Source organism: Callorhinus ursinus, unplaced genomic scaffold (genome assembly GCF_003265705.2).
Source record: "Callorhinus ursinus isolate GAN/ISIS: 27379988/994484 unplaced genomic scaffold, GSC_fseal_2.0 scaffold38, whole genome shotgun sequence".
Classification (NCBI taxonomy): Eukaryota; Metazoa; Chordata; class Mammalia; order Carnivora; family Otariidae; genus Callorhinus; species Callorhinus ursinus.
Genome location: NW_027397100.1, coordinates 13,386,126 through 13,404,830, shown reverse-complemented (window position 1 = coordinate 13,404,830; position 18,705 = coordinate 13,386,126). Strand labels below are relative to the sequence as shown.

At 41.9% G+C, this 18,705-nt stretch overlaps 1 protein-coding gene and 1 long non-coding RNA gene across 2 annotated transcripts in view; one reads left to right on the top strand and one right to left on the bottom strand.

Annotated features, from left to right (window-relative positions):
- The window catches only part of LOC141370569 (uncharacterized), a 51,754-nt gene extending 48,756 nt beyond the window's left edge, over positions 1-2,998 (bottom strand). The window contains exon 1 of the long non-coding RNA XR_012374731.1: positions 2,802-2,998. This is a non-coding gene — a long non-coding RNA (uncharacterized lncRNA). The remainder of the gene's footprint in view (positions 1-2,801) is intronic.
- TM9SF4 (transmembrane 9 superfamily member 4) overlaps positions 2,729-18,705 on the top strand; it is a 53,507-nt gene continuing 37,530 nt past the window's right edge. The window contains exon 1 of the mRNA XM_025876239.2: positions 2,729-2,936. Within this exon, the coding sequence (XP_025732024.1) occupies positions 2,922-2,936 (15 nt within the window). The 5' untranslated portion in view covers positions 2,729-2,921. The remainder of the gene's footprint in view (positions 2,937-18,705) is intronic.

Here is an 18,705-nt window from a genome sequence, read left to right as displayed (position 1 = left end):
AAGAGGCTGCCATAGAGGCCTCATGGACAGGGGGTGGGGGTGTGAAGCAAGGATGGCACAGTGGATTGTTACAAAATGACCCTCAACAAATCATGCCCCCCTGAATTCATGCCCTTGTGTGGTCCCCTCCCATTGTGACTCTGGACTGACTTTGTGACTGGTTTTGACCAACAGAGTGTGGCAGAATTGATGCTGTGGGAGTTCTGAAACTTAAGCCTTAGGAGGCCTTGCAGCTTTCACTCACCGCCATGGGCCTGAGACCATAATGTGAAGGATCCTTCGCTACCCTCCTTGGGGATGGGTATCCAAGGATCCCACATGGAGAGAGAGGCCTTGCTGACAGCCAGCACCAAACACCCAGACATAAGAGGCCACCATGCACCCTACAGCCCCAGCTGAGCCGTCTGCTGAAAGTGCATGAGAGATCAGAATGGCCCAGACTGTCAACCCACAGAGTCAAGAGAAATAATAAATTATTGTTGTTTTGAGCCACTGAGTTTTAGGGTGCTGGGTTATTTAGCAATAAATAAATGAAACCAGGGCGCCTGGGTGGCTCAGTCAGTTAAGCGACTGCCTTCGGCTCAGGTCATGATCCTGGTGTCCTGGGATCGAGTCCCACATCGGGCTCCCTGCTCAGCAGGGTGTCTGCTTCTCCCTCTGACCCTCTTCCCTCTCATGCTCTCTCTCATTCTCTCTCTCTCAAATAAATAAATAAAAATCTAAAAAAAATTAAAGGAAAACAGTGTGAAAAGAACATAGATTAGTACATCCTACCCTTCGCCTTGGAGACACGTAAGGATCAGATTTGCTTCCCCTAATCCCAACTCTACCTTCCCATTCTCCTTGGAGAAGCATTTTTGAAGGTACCTAGAACTATATGCCCTGCTAAATTTTAGGTGTAGATTTTACCACGATGAAAAGAAAAAGTTTTCAAGAAGCAACTTGTCCATGTAATGGAGCTAGTGGGTGGTAGAGATGAGATCTGAACCCTGGTAGTCTAGCTTTAGGATTCTGGTGTATGTTACCAAAAGAGATTGAGATATGAAAGGCCTCTGGGGAAATGGAAAGTACGAGGAGGGGGGACAATGGAAATACTGAGGAATAATATGCCATTCATGGAGATTTGCTCCTTATCAGTCATCCCTCTTTAGGCATCCAGAAATGGTGGGAAACACCCAGGATTCAAGCACCAGGAGAACTGGTTGCAAGTTTGGGATCTATGGTTTACCAGCTTTGAGACTCCCGGAAAATCCCTCCTAGTCTCTAAATCTTTCCTCACCCTTGGGGATGATATCAATTCTGCTATTCTTTAGGATGGTTGTGTGAGTCACAAGAGTTAATGGATGTGTGTTTCAATTATCTATGGAAGCATGAGAAACCACTCCAAAATCTTAAACAACTGGGCTCAGCTGGGCAGTTTTTCTGTTCCACATGGTGTTGATGAGGGTACCCGTGTGGCTGCATTCAGCTGGTGGTTCAGCTGGGGGTGAAATGTCCAAGATGACTTCATTCACATGTGTAGTGCTCAGCTGAAGTTTCTAGAATATTTTGAGGATTCAAATTGGTTGGGTCTCCCTCCCTCTCCATATGGCTCTCCAGTAGGAGACACAGTGGAAGACAGTAGAAGCCAAAGCTGCCAAGCCTCTTAAGGCTTAAATCAGAACTAGCAGAGTCATTTATACCACATGCTTTGGTCAAAACAAGTGACATGACCAGCCAGATTCAAAGGGAAGAGAAATAGAGTCTACCTCCTGATGGGAGAAACAGCATGCTCATGCAAAGATAGGAGGACTTGTTGGCAGCCATCTTTGTGACAATCCACTACAGTGGCACGCATAGGTGGGGATCAGAGTTCAACTGCCCCCTGCCAAGAGGTAGGATTAGATAAGAGAGTCTTATGAATGGTTTTAGCATAATGCTAAGGGCTGCAGCACACAGCAAGTGCTCAGTAAGTGCTGATTATTTTTAATCATTATTATTATTTTAACAACTTTTGGAAACAGTCACTGGTAGCACTGGTACTGTATCCACTTTACAGTGATACATGGAATAAATGAACTTTCTGGCCTCTCCCAATTTTAACACTGTGACTCTTTGAGTCCCCTTTCCAGATATCAGAAATTGAGGCTTAGGAAGACTTAGTGACTTACCTCGGTCACACTCTCAGCTAACCAGACCATGGTGAAGTCTGCATTCAAAGATGTCTTCCTCTACTAAATACACTGCTTTTCATTCATTCCCTTAATAAGTAGTGTATTGTATTTGGCACTTACCATCTACCTGGAGAAGTATACATAAGTGTATAATGACAATTATTTAATGAATACATACTATGTAACGTTATGTCATTGAATCCTCATCATAAACTTATTATAATCCCCTACCTATTTTGCCAATGAGAATAAAGTAGAGTAAGGTTAAATAAAAGACAGGATCCTACCCTCTTAGGGATTACAGTCTATTAGAGAGGATATAAAGTAGTCAAGCAAATAATTATATATTTAATTACAAATTATTCCCGCAGTTGGGCTGCTATTGGAGCCCTGGTACCAAACCCACTCATCAAATCAAGGCCTCGGGTAACCCTGGCAACCAGTCTTCCTGCCAATAGTAAAGATGGCGTCCAGAGAACAGACGTGTATACGCACACACCCCCCCACTACCCACAATACAATGGGGGGAGGAGGAGCAGTTTCTGCCAGGAGTTAATATGGCTCCCATAGTTACACCATCCGCTCGTCACCTAATCAGCGACCTCACTGCCCACACCAGGCTGAGGATCAGGAGCAAAGTTTTCTTACCTCTCCGCTGACCACGACTACAGGAGAGTTTGAAGCCAGGCAGCACCCAGCGGAGTTAAACTCCGTAACCAGGGAAACACCACTTCCGCTGACGTCATTACGGCGACACGTGGATCCAAGATGGCGGCTGCGATGGTGAGTGAAGGAGACTCCGGGAGCCAGAGCTGGAGCGGGGCCCTCCGGGGGATCCCAGGACCCTCCAGCGCCCCATGCCTGGCCGGAGCCACCTCCGGGACCCGTAGCTCAGGCTTGAGGGATGTCCCTGACTGGGCTTGTCTCTCCCAAACTCCCCCTCCCCGACCCTGGCCCCGCACTCAGGCTTGTCAAGGCCCAGAGTTTTGGGGGAGGCACTCGGTCGGAGGAAAGGTCTCGGTTACCGTCTCCGCCGGTTCCTATTACTGCTTTGGTCTCCGCCTCCTGTGACCCCCTTTTTCTAATTTTCACTTCCCAGCCTGGATCTCTCCGAAGATCCCCCTGTTCCCACCCTCGCTCCTCCTCCTTACGTCCAGACTTTGCTCTCCGCCTTCCTCCTCCCCTCTGTCCTGACCAGTCCGCGGATGCGACCTCACCACGGACCAGCCACCCAGCCCAAGGCCCGTCTCAGATCCTTTCCAGAGCCCTGTCCTCATGTCCACCTTCAGTAACTGTTCCCACCGCGCACAGGTCTTGACTGCCGCTACCCCGGAGCATGCCCTTACACCGCTCTCCTCCATTTTCTATTTCCAGACCCTTCCTAAACATTTATGCGGTCTTCTCTAAATCAACTGTCTGCCTCTCTCCTGGGGAGCTTTTATCCCATTGGTTCTCAAACTTCACCGTGAATAAGACTCGGGGTGTGTTGGGGGAGGCATGTTAAAAATGCAGGTTCCTGAGCCCCACTCCCAAAGTTCCAATTCAGTAGGTCTAGGTGATGCCCAGGAATCTGCATTTTTATAAGCACTCCAGTGATTATGATGCAGGTGATCTGTGAACTATGTTTTGAAAAACACTCTACTAGCCTTGTCTGGCTGCCTCCCCCTTGGGTGCCCCTGCAGGACCACACAACCCTTTAGGGAAAAAGTTGGTTAGAATGGAGCTCGTTAAGATGAAGGCTGTATGTGGATAAGGGTGCAGGTGAAAGAACTGTGCCTGGAAAATGGGTCAGAACTTACTGGCTCCTGTACAGAATCCTGGAAGTAGACCTATGAAGGAGTGGCCTTTCTCCCAGAAGCTCAGCTCGCATTCTGCTTGTCAAGAGACCAAAACCAGAATTGAAGTCACTTTGTCCAGAGTGATTTTCTAGGTCTTCTGTATGTTGCTTCCTCTGCAGATAATTTCATCCTAGGAGTGAATGCAAAGGAAAACCCAGGAAAAAAGGAGGTGACATTTGACTTTAGCAAAGGCAGATTCTTGTTTAAATTCTTTGGTGTTGGCTTTCTCCAAACAAGGGTAGGTTATTGGCTGACAATGAGCTTCCCTCCTTCTGTTAACCAACAGATAACCTCCTTTTTGTTTAATGAGGGATTCCTTATTTAGAACCTGAGGTCAGGTACAAGATTTCCCAGCCTTCCCTGATTTCTCAGGGAATCGAAGTCTCAGACTTCGATTTAAACCATGAGTGAGTGAGATGTCAAAACCAAATTTTTTTCTGGACCACATTCAGAACAAGCATGGTATAAGAATGTAATGGGAAAAGTCACACCTCCCTTGCCATAGGGAAAAACTTCAATAAAGTGGCATTTATAGCATTGCACTGGGTAATTCCTGCCCCGTTCAGAGGTTTTTAAGAGGTAATAAGTTAGCAGTACATATTTCTGGCACACATTGATTTAATCAACAAATACACAATGCCTGCCCTTTGCCAAGACCTAGGAATGTTGTTGTGAAGTAGAGGGTTAAGATGCCCACCGTTGCGGGGCTTTTCTAGTCTTGAGACAGGCAGTGAACAAGCCAACAAGTAGATGAACAAGATAATGTCAGATAGTGGTAAATGCTGTGAAGACAGCAAGGGGCGAAGTGATAGTGATTGAGAGTGATGGGGTGACACAACTACTTTGGATTAAATGGTCAGAGAAGGGGCGCCTGGGTGGCTCAGTCGTTAAGCGTCTGCCTTCGGCTCAGGTCATGATCCCAGGGTCCTGGGATCGAGCCCCACATCGGGCTCCCTGCTCGGCGGGAAGCCTGCCTCTCCCTCTCCCGCTCCCCCTGCTTGTGTTCCTTCTCTCACTGTGTCTCTCTCTGTTAAATAAATAAATAAAATCTTTAAAAAAAATAAAAATAAAAAAATAAATGGTCAGAGAAGTCTTTTCAGAGTTGACATGAGTTGAGACCCCACTGACAAGAAGGAACCAGCAAGGCAAAGAGTGTTCCTGGCAAAGGAAATTGCAAGTGTAAAGGACCAACATGGGAAAGAGCTTGGTATATTGGAGGAACACAGAAGGCTGGAGGGACTGAAGTATGGTGAAGGGGTGAAGGTGGGAAGGATTGATACAAGATGAAACTGGAGAGAGGCAGGAGCAGCTGTGTTTCTAAAAGCCTGCCTATAATTGCAGTGGATTGTAGTCTACAGTTTGCAGTCTATGGGCTGCATGTTGAAACAGACTGTTCTTTGAGGGTGCTTCCCCTTCCTACCCTTCAGAACATTACACTAGGGGAGCCGGTGTGCTTTCAGCCTGCAAAAAACCATGAAGAGGAGTTGGGATTTTATTGTAAGCTGAGTGGAAAGCACAGTGATTCAGTGTATATCATGTCACATGGGAGTCTTGTCCTGTGTGCTTTCATGGTGGTTACAGTAACTGATGTTAAGAAACTGAGGATGTAATGTATAGTGACTCACAGAGGCCAGTTTAAAGGATGCACATGAGAAACTTTATGTTTGATGCAATAGTGAAAATGCATGGAAGTGAATTTATTACAGAGGGATTTGTGTAACAGGCAAAGTGGGGTCACAGATAGACTTGAGTTTGGGCTGTGTCAAGCACTTTATTACAGGAAGTCAGAACAGTCCCCACACCCTTGTATACATTAAGTTTCACAACCGGTGGGGAAGGGGGGTGTGGATCTGCTTTGGGGTATATGAGTTTCTGTGGCAATTCATACAACCAAAGAGGAATTAAGCTAGTGGATTCAGTGACCGTGGGAACAGGCTAGGTTTTTTGTTTGTCTTTTAGGTTTTGAAAGTTAGGGGGCGCCTGGGTGGCTCAGTCGGTTAAGCGTCTGCCTTTGGTTCAGGTCATGATCCCGTCATGATCCCAGGATCCTGGGATCAAACCCTGGTCCTTCTGCCTGTAGCCCCCCCCCCCCCGGCTCCTCCTCGCTCGCTCTCTCGCTCTATCTCAAATAAATAAATAAATAAATAAATAAAATCTTTGAAAAAGAAAGGGCTATGGGTTTCTAGAGGTATTTTATGGGCTTTTCTCTCCCTCGCTTTTCTTAGTGAACGGCTCTTCTTCCCCGGGGCTTGGGCTGCCACCTCTCAGGTGTGTTAGCACAGTGGGTGTTTCCTAAACCTGCAGGGCAACACTTCTCCCACCATAGCAGGAGATTTAGCTGGTGTCAGCAGAAGTTCTCTCTACTTTTCCTGCTTTCCTCCTACCCTGGATTTAGATGACTTTATAAAGTTACAGGATACTGAGTTGATCCACCTGGATCTTAGGTGAGAGAGGCAGGCTCATATCTCATTCTTTATAGAAATACTGAGCATATGGCATATGCTCTGGGGAATATTATTTTGGTGGAACTTGGAAAGTGTCCTCTGAGTACATTTGTAGGCATCGCAGGAGTCTGGAAACCTCCATTTGGAGAATAAAACTGTGCTTCTCTCACATCTATCATTGTCCATACTGTCTGGGTTTTATCTTTTTCCTTTCTTTATTGGATATAATTCATATACTCTAAAATTTGCCCTTTTGAAGTAGACACTATAGTGGTTTTTCATATATTCACAAAGTTGTGCAATCTTCACCACCATTCACTTCTAGAACATTTCATCACCCAAAAAGAAACCCATTAGCTGTGACTTCCCACTCCCCACTCTCCTCAGTCCCTGGCAACCACTTATCTACTTTCTGTCTATATAAGATTTGCCTATTTTGGACATTTCATATAACTGGAATCATAGAGTATGTGGTGTTTTGTATCTGGCTTTTTTTTTTTTAAGACAGCATAATGTTTTCAAAGTTCATGTTGTAGCAAGTGTCAGTACTTCATTCCTTTTTATGGCCGAATAATATTCCATTGTGCGGATACACCACATTTTGTTTAGCCCTTCATCCGTTGATGGACTCTGGGATTTTTTTTTTTCTACTTTCTGGCGGTTGTGAATGTTACTGTGAACATTTATGTGCACATATGTGTTTCTATGGGAACACACATTTTCTGTTTTCTTGGGCACGTACCTAGGTTTAGAATTGCTAGGTGAGTTGACAATGCTCTGATCCAGTCTGGAGGCAGGGGAATGGGCTGAATGGCCACAAGGTTCACTTGAGCAGATGGAGGCCGTGCTAGGCAAGCCCCGCAGCCCCAGTCAGAAGAAAGAAACAGGCACTGTATCTCATGACAAAGTCTGGACCGTAGAGGCCTGCACTCTGCCACCGGTCCCACGTGTGCGAAGTTGCAGTCTTGTCTGGGCCTCCAGTGTGGATTGGGATCAGCCCATGGAGGATGGAGGCCTAGAGCCAGAGTCAGCAGTCTCGGGCTTAGCCCCAGCACTGACACTGACCTACCCTGTGGCCTGGGGCAGATCACTTCGGCTTTTTTGGTCTGTAGCCATGGATGACATATGAAATGAAGGTTTGGACTTGATGGTTGCAAAATTTCAGGTTGAAAATTCTGTAGTTTAGAATACTCAAATTTAAGTTTGTTTGTTTTCCATGATCATAGTTTCTGTAGTCTTTCCAGGCTGCTGTCTGTTGGTTGTGCTGTCTCTTTGATCTCCAGTTGCCCTACCTGGCATGAATTCTGCAGGAGCCACTGTGTCCTTGGAGCCAAGGGGCCAACATCAGGCCCTGGGTCAGATGTGTTTCTCCGAGCAGTCCCTTTAAAGGAGTGCCTTCATCCTCTCAGGAAGTACAGAGAAGGCTGAGACAACATTAAGTTGCCTCTTGGTTTCTCTTTTACAACTTGGACAAAAGTTCCCCTTTGATCTTGGCATTAAAGAAACGGGTCGCAGAATGTTGGAGAAGGTCGAGTTTTGATCTCTGGGCACTGGCAGGAAGGTGGGAAGGAGCCAGGATGAGCAGGGCCATCTGGCCACAGAAGAATGATAGCCACCTACCACCCCCCAACCTGCTTTGATCCCTGAACCATTTGCTGACACTAGTGTTTCCCAAATGGGGCACTGTTGGGGACACCCAGGACTTCCATCTCAGTCCTCTTCATTGCTTCCTTCTCTGCCTTCCTAACCTGATTTCTCACCTATGCCTGAGCATTAAACTAACAGGCCTCCCACTATCTGAAGTCCCCAGGTTTTGTATTCAGTGGGTATGCTAAGTGCTCCTAGCAGTTCTTAAAAAACAAAATCAAAGCACAAGTTGGAACTGAATTCTTAAGCCAGTTTAGAAGGGAGTTTGGGTACCCTGGCAAGTCACTTACCATCTCTGAGCCTCAGTTTCTACTCATGGTACATCAGATGTAAATTTGGCAGTCCCGTGGACCACATCTTCACGTGGACTTGATTTGGGGTGCGTTGGTTTGCTTTGCTTTGCTTTGCTTTTGACTGGCACCAGACTTAAAAGTTTTTGAGTTGGTTGCCAACATTTAATTGGGAATATTTCACATTTAAAAGCTAGGTTTTCATTTTCTCTTGAGAATTTGGGCCCAGATTCCCTGTCAGAGGCATGCTCCACACAGGGCCCAGCTCATCACTTCCTGTCTCGGCACTCTCCTGTATCACTCCGGAGCCGTCTCACTACTTAGGTCACTTGCATGGTCCTGCTATGTGTTTGAATTTGCAACCCCTGAATAAGATCATCTCTCTATAAAGTGTTTCCTACTCTGACATTCTGATTCAAAAACTATAAAAGGTGTGTGGTAATCCCCTGTGTGACCTGACTTCAAGGGAAAAGGTTCTACTCACATGATATATTTCAGTTGATAAACCATATGCCCATCCAATATTCCATGGGATCCTTACGAAAGCCCATTTTACAGGTGAAGAAACTAAGGCTTGGTCTAAGGACCTGTGATTGATTTAATACCTTTGGACAAGCTTTTTTTTTTTTTTTTTAACCGCAGTTAACCGTTTTAGAAATCTTTGTGCGTGTGTGGTAACATAAATATAACAAAAGGTGTCATTTGAAGTTTTTGAAGTGTACGATCGGTGGCATTAATTACATTCACAGTGTTGTGCAACCCTCACCACCATCCATCTTCAGAACTTTTTATTATCCCATACTGAATCGGTTTCCTTACTTTTAAAGTGAGGGGTGACACTGTCCTCAAAGGATTGTTGTGATTATTAAATGAAATATGAGATGAGAGCTCCTGGCACAAAGAGAGCTCTCTAATTTTTCTGTTCCAAGGTTTGAAGTCTTCCAGAGGCGAACCATTTAAGCTGGTTGCTTCAACTAATTGAGCATGCTTTTATAAATGCCCAAAGGGGAGAGGGAAGGTCAGTATAGTTCTTGTGTTTTATTTCTGCCCTTTCTGGCCTCAAGGTTTAGATCGGGTTGTCCATTGCTTGGTGAGGGTAGCTCTTTCACTTGGATTTCCACAGCTGGCTGCCCATTTTTTCCTACTCCCAAAGAGCAGTTTGCAGTCTTTCTATGTATCTGTGCTCAACGGCAACTCTGTATCTCTGGGCTCTGAAATAAAGGCTACATTTTCAGAGCCTCCTGTGGCTAATTTAGTTCTTTTTTTCTTTTTCTTTTTTTTTCCCTCTGTGAGTTCTTTAGCTCCATGGGGGCTGCTTGGTAAGTAGTCCTGAGCTGTCATTAGCCATCTTGCATGTGTGGTTGAATTCTTGGGGAGCTCTAGCTGATTGGGTAATCGATTTCAGTTAACGGCAAACTGTGCCCCACAGCCTTTTTCTTTCTTTTTTTTTTCCTCTCTTTTTTTCTTAATCTGGGGAGCAGTTACTACATGATCTTAAAATGGTGACTGTATCTTTGAGAAGGAAATAGAAGAATCTAGCTTACTGTTCAGGAAGGTGCTGCTTTGGGGCGCCTGGGTGGCTCAGTTGGTTAAGCGACTGCCTTCGGCTCAGGTCATGATCCCAGGGTCCTGGCATCGAGTCCCACATTGGGCTCCCTGCTCAGCGGGAAGCCTGCTTCTCCCTCTCCCACTCCCCCTGCGTGTGTTCCCTCTCTCGCTGTCTCTCTCTCTCTCTCTCTCTCTCTGTCAATTAAATAAATAAAATCTTAAAAAAAAAAAAAAGGGACGGTGCTGCTTTTATGGCAGGAAATGTATGGGATAGGAACCAGGGGCCAGAAAGGCTGTCCACAGACAGGCCAGAGTCAATCACTAGGTGATGCTATTTATGGGAAAGAAGACTGCAAGGCAGGGGGCTCCAGAAGAGAAAAGGTTAACTTCTGGCCACAGAGAAATGTGAGCGAATGAACTAAATTTTAGTTCACAGGATGAAACTTCTTTTTTTTTTTCTTCTTCTTCTTCTTTTTTTGGAAGAAGTTCCTTGTTCACACCTTCCAAACTGGGTGGAGCAAATTTTAGGAAGTGAGGGGTACTTTTTAGTTCTAGCAGTTCTTCACTGGGTTCTTGGGAGAGTTTTTTTCTGCATGCCCAGCCCCCCAAGAATAAAATACATTGGGAGGGCAAGGCCTTGATTCTTGGGTCTCTTGAGCTTTATAACTTTCCAGGTCACCCATATCTTTGCCAGTGATGGGGTGTTAGATTACAGCATGAAGGGCTTCTAGATTGCTATCACCTTGCTTCTTGACATGCTGCCTTTGCTGTCTCGTGACTTAGAAACCAAGTGAAGCAAAATGTTGAATGAGCTGGTTCACGTGTTAGCACTGCCATTCCTTTTCTTGGCTCTGAACAGGCATTTGCTAAATACTTAATTGGCTTTTCAGGCTGAACTTCACATGGAAGTTCCTATGATGATCAATTGAAAATTAAAGGAAGATACAAAGGAATTTCCCAAGAAGCAGGTATTTTGCTACTCTCCAACTTCCTTACAGAAATGAACTATGGGTCCAGCATCCTCTATCAGGCTGTCTGGGCTGCAGAGATAATGAAGTGAAAGAGTGTCAAAGAGGTTTAAATGGTAACCAGTACAAGGGTCTTGTCTGGGGCCCATGAACTTCTAGGTCCTTGATCCTCCTGGAATCATACATCAGGTTGTGTTTGGAGTGTTTTTTCTGGGAACAGGGTCTATAGCACTTTTTTCTTTAATTGAAGGATAGTTGACACACAATGTTGTACTAGTTTCAGGCACACAACATAGTGATTCAACAACTTGATTCAGCAGCTCTAAACCTATGCTTAAACAAGTGTAACTACCATCTGTCACCATACAACATTGTTACAATATCCTTGACTATATTCCCTGTGCTGTACCTTTCATCTGGTGACTTATAAGATGCTCAGAGGGGTCTGCAGTACTCTCCCTACAGTTAAGGATTACTGATCTTGTCTGGTTACTCACACGTCTTTGCCCGGGGGCCGTGCGAATCTTTATCATTCCAGTTTTAGTGTGTGTGCTACCGAAATGAGCACTGGTTACTCACATCTTGCCAGAATCCCCCCTGCTTTGTTCTTACCTTATAGCTTCCATTTTCTGTACATTTTCAGGGGAATTTCCCCAAGTATTTTCAGAGGCAGCCATCTCCTTCCCTTTCTTAAAATGTAAATATTTATTTTGAATATGAGTGATCCATGTACATGGAAAAAGAATAAAAAAGCTATAAAAGAAATGAAAGTCATCCTGCTGCCCCCAGGCATTCATCAGAGGTACGTAGTCATTGATTGAAAAGTTTTTTTCCCTAGAACATTTTTGTACACATGAAATGTCTGTTTAAAAATACTTTTTATTATAAAAAATGCTCAACATGTACAAAAGTAGAAGAAATAGTATAAGGAATCCCCATAACCCATCACCCAGCTTCAAGAATTACCATTAAATTGCCAGATTTGTTTCATCTGTGACAAGTCCTCCCTTGAGCTGGTTATTTTTTTCCTTCAGGTTTATAAAGGTGTCATTTAACACCATAAAATGACTGATTTTAAGTGTATAGTTGAATGAATATAGTTCATTCAGTTTATGAACTGAATATTACAAATAATGTAGTTCATTAATTTATCATTCAAATGACTGATTTTAAGTGTGTAGTTCAATGAATATAGTTCATTCAATTTTAGTGAATGTATAGACCTATTCAGTCATCATCACAATAACACAAAGTTTAGAACATTTTTGTCACCCCATCAGGTTCCCTTACAGCCGAGGGATTGACACTTGGAGTCAGTCCCTGCTCCCACACTGGCCAACCACTGATCTTTCTGTCTCTAGATTTGCCTTTCTTGGGCATTTCACTTAAGTGGAATCATACACCATAAAGACTTTTGCATCTGGCTTCATGAACTTGGCATTACATTTATGGGATTTGTCAGTGGTGTAACAGGAATTGGTAGTTCACTTCTTTTTATTGCTGAATACTATTCCATTGCATGGCTGTACTGCATTTTGTTTCCCCCTTCACCAGTTGATGGGTGTTTGGATTATTTCCAGCTTTGGACTTTTTGATCAAAGCTATTAGGAGCATTCATGTACAAGTCTTTGTATGGACAACTGTTTCCTCTTCTCTTGGGTAAATGCCTAGGATTGGAATTGCCGGGTAGTGTGGTAAGTTTCTGTTGAATTTTTTAAAGATACTGCCAAACTTTCCCATGGCTGTACCATTTTATGTTCCCATCAATATATGAGGGTTCCAGTTTGTCCATCTTTGTCCACACTTGCTATTGTCTGTGTCTTTGAGGTTGGCCATTCTCATGGATGTGTGGTGTGCCTCATTGTGGTTTTAGTTTGCAATTCCCTAATGACAAGTGATATTGAACATCATCTCATGTGCTTATTAGCCAGTTGTATATCTTCTTTGGTAAAATGTGTATACAGATCTTTTGCCGGTTTTTTAAATTGGATTGTTTTATCATTAAGTTGTAAGAATTTTTTATGTATTCTGGATACAAGTTCTCTATCAGATATGTGATTTACAAAGATTTTTCTTCTAGTCTGTGGCTTTTCATTTTTTTTAATTTAAAAAAATTGAAGTATAATTGACATACAATATATTAGTTTCAGTTGTACAATATGATATTTTATATACATTACAAAATGCATACCATTGTAAGTGTAGTTACCCTCTCTCACCATACAAAGATATTATAATATTATAGTATTTTTGACTGTATTTCCTTTGCTGTACTTTACATCCTCATGACTTTTTTTTTAAGGTTTTATTTATTTATTAGAGAGAGCGAGCATGTGCGCACAAGCAGGGGGAGTGGCAGGCAGAGGAAGAGGGAGAAGCAGGCTCCCCACTGAGCAGAGCGCCTGAAGCAGGGAGACTTAACCAACTGAGCCACCCAGGCGCCCCTAGACTTGCTTATGTTATAGCTGGAAGTTTGTACCTCTTAATCCCCTTCACCTGTTTTGCTCATCCCCCCATCCCACCTCTGGCAACCATTGGTTTGTTCTCTATATTTAGAGTTTGTTTCTGTCTTGTTTATTTGTTTGTTTTGTTGTTTAGATTCTACATATAAGTGCAATCATATGATATTTGTTATTGTTTGACTTATGTCACTTAGCATAATACCCTCTAGGTCCATGTCTTCCATTTTCTTAATGATATCTTTTGAAGTGTAAAAGTTTTAAATTTTGATGAAATCAATTTTATCAATTTTTTAAATATAGATTGTGCTATTGGTGTTGTATCTAAGACATCTTTGCCTAACTCAGTGTCACAAAGATTGTCTCATAACTATTCTTCTAGAAGTTTTATAGTTTTTGCTTGTCTATTCAGGTCTAAGATACATGTTGAGTTAATTTCTGTGTATGGTGTGAGGTTCCTTTTACATGCAGCTAGCCAAATGTCAAGAGTCATTTGTTGAAAAGACTATCCATTCATTATTGAATTGCCTTGGCAACTTGTTGAAAATCAATTTACTATAAACATATGGATTTATTTCTGGACTTTGAATTTCCATTGATCTTTATGCATATCCTTACCACACCGTCTTGATTACTGTAGCTTTATAATAAGCTTAGAAATGAAATAAGCTTAGAATTTGTTATTCTTAAACATTGTTTTGGATGTTCTGGGTCCTTTGTGTTTCCAAATAATTTTAGGGTTGACTTGTCAGTTTCTATAAAAAAGCCTGCTGGGATTTTGATAGGGATTGCCTCGAATCTGTAGATCAGTTTGGGAAGAATTGCCATCCTCTCAATATTGAGTCTTTCAGTCCATGAAAATGGAATGTCTCTCCAGTTACTTAGAATGTTTTGTAATTTTCGGTATACAAGTCTTTTAAAAGAAATTTATTCCTGGGGCACCTTGATGGCTCAGTCAGTTAAGCACCCAACTCTGGATTTCTGCTCACGTCTGATCTCAGGGTGGTGAGATCAAGCCCTGCATCAGGCTCTGCGCTCAGCAGGGAGTCGGAGCCTGCTTGAAATTCTCTCCCTCTCCTTCTGCCCCTCCCCCTGCTTGTGTGCACACTCTGTCTCTAGAATAAATAAATGTATGTTTAAAAAAATTTATTCCTAAATATCTTACTCTTTTTGAAGGTATTATAAATGGAGGTATTTTTGAAATTTCATTTTGGGTTTGTTTGTTGCTAGTATGTGGAAGTACAGTTAATTTTTATATGTTGGTCTTGTAGTTTCCGACCTTACTCACTTTATTAGTTCTAGTAGTTGTTTTGGGTTTCCGTAGGATTTTCTAAATACAAGATATGTGATCTACAATAAAAGCTCCTTTACTTCTTTTCAGTATGGATGCCTTTAATTAATTATTTGCTTCAGTGAATATTATTTGCATTTATATAGCACAATGTTGAATAGAAATGGCAAAAGTGGACATCTTTGCCTTGTCAGTCATCTTAGGAGGAAGCATTTGTCTTTCACCATTAAGTATGGTGTTGGCTGTGGGTTTTTCATAGCTGCTCTTTATCTGATTGAGGAAGTTCCTTTCTATTCTTAATTTGTTGGGAGATTTTATCATGAATATCTGTTGGATTTTTTCAAGTGTTTTTTCTTTGTGAAGATTGTGGTTTTGTCCTTTATATGGTATATTACATTGATTTTCAGATATTGAGCCAACCTTGCATTTCTGGGGTAAACCCCACTTGGTCATGATGTATAAACCTTTTCATATATTGCTGGATATGATTTGCTAATATTTTATTAAGGATTTTTTCCATCTGTGTTCATGAGGGCTATTTGTAAGTTTCCTTTTCTTGTGATGTCTTTGGCTTTGGTACAGGTTTAAAAAATTTTTTTTAGATAAATGAGATTATACTATACACATGCTGCTGTGCATCTTATTTTATACTTTATAACTTACGTTGGCAGTCCTTCGAAAATAGTTCTACCTTCCATTTAAGGAAAGAGGGCTAAGTTGCCCTCCCCAAACACTGTACCAGTTTACCTATAGCTAGTTATGTTCAGATTTTTTAAAGCTTTGTGACTCTAATAGGTAAAAAAATCAGATGCCATTATTTTGATTTGCATTTTTTAAATTATGAATGATGTTTACCATCTTTTTGTGTTTGGCCTTTTGAACTCTTTTTTAACTGCCCATTCATATTCTTTTGGGTTATTTGTCCTTGATTGGTTTATAAGAGCTCTTCGTATACCGAAAGAATAGTCCTTTGTCAGGTGTGTGGTAAATATTTTTACCCAAATTGTGTTTTTCTTTGTCTATGATGTATATATTTTTAAATTTTTCTTCCTTCTTCCTATGTATCCTTTTTCTTTATAGTTTCTGGGTTTTGTTTCATTCTTAGGAAACTTGCCATGTCAAGATTGTTTAAAAGTATATCTGTATTGGGGTGCCTGGGTGGCTCAGTCAGTTAAGCATCTGACTCTTGATTTTGGCTCAGGTCCAATCTCAGCTGTGAAATTGAGCCCTGCATCAGGCTCTGCACTGGGTGTGGGGCCTGCTTGAGATTTTCTCTCTGTCTCTCTCTCTCTCTCTGTCTCCCCCTTCTCTAAAAAATAAATAAAATAAAATATTTAAAAGTATATCTGTATTTGCTCCTCACACTTCTATTACACTTTGTATGTTTAAGTCTTTTCTGACTTCTCCAGTACCAGTTTGGATAGCTCTATATTTTAATATTTAGTAGAACATAATCATCATTCAGTCAATGTTAGCTTCCATTGTTATCAGGATCATCATTACATGCTCATCATCTTTTAATGCAGCTCATCTGCCTGAAGAGAGCATACCTGTTCCTCTGCCTCTGACCTTGGGCAAGTTATTTAATCTCTGGGTCTCCAGTTAACTAGCAGTCAACTGTGGGAAAGGTGCAAGTCAGCCTTTGTAACTTGGCACAAAGTAGGGTCTCGTAAATGCAAAGGACTGTTCTCCTGAAGCTGTTTCAAAAAGTAGAAACAGAAGAAAAGCTTCCAGACTCACTCTGTGAAGCCAGCATTACCTTGATCCCCAAACCAGGCAAAGACCCTATCAAAAAGGAGAATTTCAGACCAATATCCCTGATCAATATGGATTCCAAAATTCTCAACAAAATCCTGGCTAATATGATCCAACAGTACATTAAAAGGATCATCCACCATGACCAAGTGGGATTTATCCCTGGGATGCAAGGGTAGTTCAACATTCGCAAATCAATCAATGTGACAGAACACACTAATAAGAGGAGAGAGAAGAACCATATGGTCCTCTCAATTGATGCAGGAAAAACATTTGACAAAATACAGCATCCTTTCCTGATTAAAGCTCTTCAGAGTATAGGGATAAAGGGAACATTCCTCAATTTCATAAAATCCATCTATGAAAAACCCACAGCGAGTATCATCTTCAATGGGGAAAAGCTGAGAGCCTTTCCCTCAAGATCAGAAACATGACAAGGATGCCCACTCTTGCCACTGTTGTTCAACATAGTACTAGAAGTCCTAGCAACAGCAATCAGACAACAAAAAGAAATAAAAGGTAATTCAAATTGTCAAAGAAGTCAAACTCTCTCTTTGCAGATGACATGATACGTTATGTGGAAAACCCAAAAGACTCCACCCCCAAATTACTAGAACTCATACAGCAATTCAGCAGTATGGCAGGATACAAAATCAATGCACAGAAATCAGTTGCTTTCTTATACACTAACAATGTAACTGTAGAAAGAGAAATTAGAGAATCGATTTCATTTACAGTAGCGCCAAAAACCATATCTTGGAATAAACGTAACCAAAGAGGTAAAGAATCTATACAAACTACAGAACACTCATGCAAGAAATTGAAGAAGACACAAAAAGATGGAAAAACATTCCATGCTTATGGATCGGAAGAATAAACATTGTTAAAATGTCTATGCTGCCCAGAGCAATCTATACCTTCAGTGCTCTCCCAATCAAAATTCCAATGACATTTTTCAAAGTGCTGGAACAAACAATCCTAAAAATTGTATGGAATCAGAAAAGACCCTGAATCGCCAAGGAAATGTTGAAAAAGAAAAACAAAGCTGGGGGCATCACGTTGCCGGATTTCAAGCTATATTACAAAGCAGTGATCACCAAGACAGCATGGTCCTGGCACAAAAACAGGCATACAGACCAATGGAACAGAATAGAGAGCCCAGATATGGACCCTCAACTCTATGGTCAAATAATCTTCGACAAAGGAAAAAATATGCAATGGAAAAAAGACAGTCTTTTTAATAAATGGTGCTGGGAAAATTGGGCAGCTATATATAGAAGAATGAAACTCGACCATTCTCTAACACCATACACAAAGATAGGCTCAAAATGAATGAAAGACCTCAATGTGAGACAGGAATCTATCAAAATCCTAGAGGAGAACATAGGCAGTAACCTCTTCGACATTGGCCACAGCAACTTCTTTCAAGATACATCTCCAAAGGCAGGTGAAACAAGAGCGAAAATAAACTTTTGGGACGTCATCAAGATAAAAAGCTTCTGCACAGCAAAGGAAACAGTCAACAAAATAAAGAGGCAACCCACAGAATGGGAGAAGATATTTGCAAATGACACTACAGACAAAGCGCTGATTTCCAAGATCTATAAAGAACTTCTCAAACTCAACACCCAAAAAACAAATAATCCAGTCAAAAAATGGGCAGAAGACATAAACAGACACTCCTCAAAAGAAGACATACAAATGGCTAACAAACACATGAGAAAATGTTCATCATCATTAGCCATTAGGGAAATTCAAATCAAAACCACATTGAGATACCACCTTACACCAGTTAGAATGGCAAAAATTGACAAGGCAAGAAACTTTGTTGTTTCAAACGTTTGTTGGAGAGGTTGTGGAGAAAGGGGAACCCTCTTACACTGGGTGGGAATGCAAATTGGTACAGCCACTTTGGAAAACAGTGTGGAGGTTCCTCAAAAATTAAAAATAGAGCTACCCTATGACCCAGCAATTGCACTACTGGGTATTTACTCCAAAAATACAGATGTAGTGAAAAGAAGGGCCATATACACCCCAATGTTCATAGCAGTAATGTCCACAATAGCCAAACTGTGGAAAGAGCCGAGATGCCCTTCAACAGATGAATGGATAAAGAAAATGTGGTCCATATATACAATGGAATATTACTCAGCCATCAGAAAGGATGAATACTCAACTTTTGCATCAACATGGATGGGACTGGAGGAGATTATACTAAGTGAAATAAGTCAAGCAGAGAAAGTCAATTATCAGATGGTTTCACTTATTTGTGGAACATAAGGAATAGCAGGGAGGACATTAGGAAAAAGGGG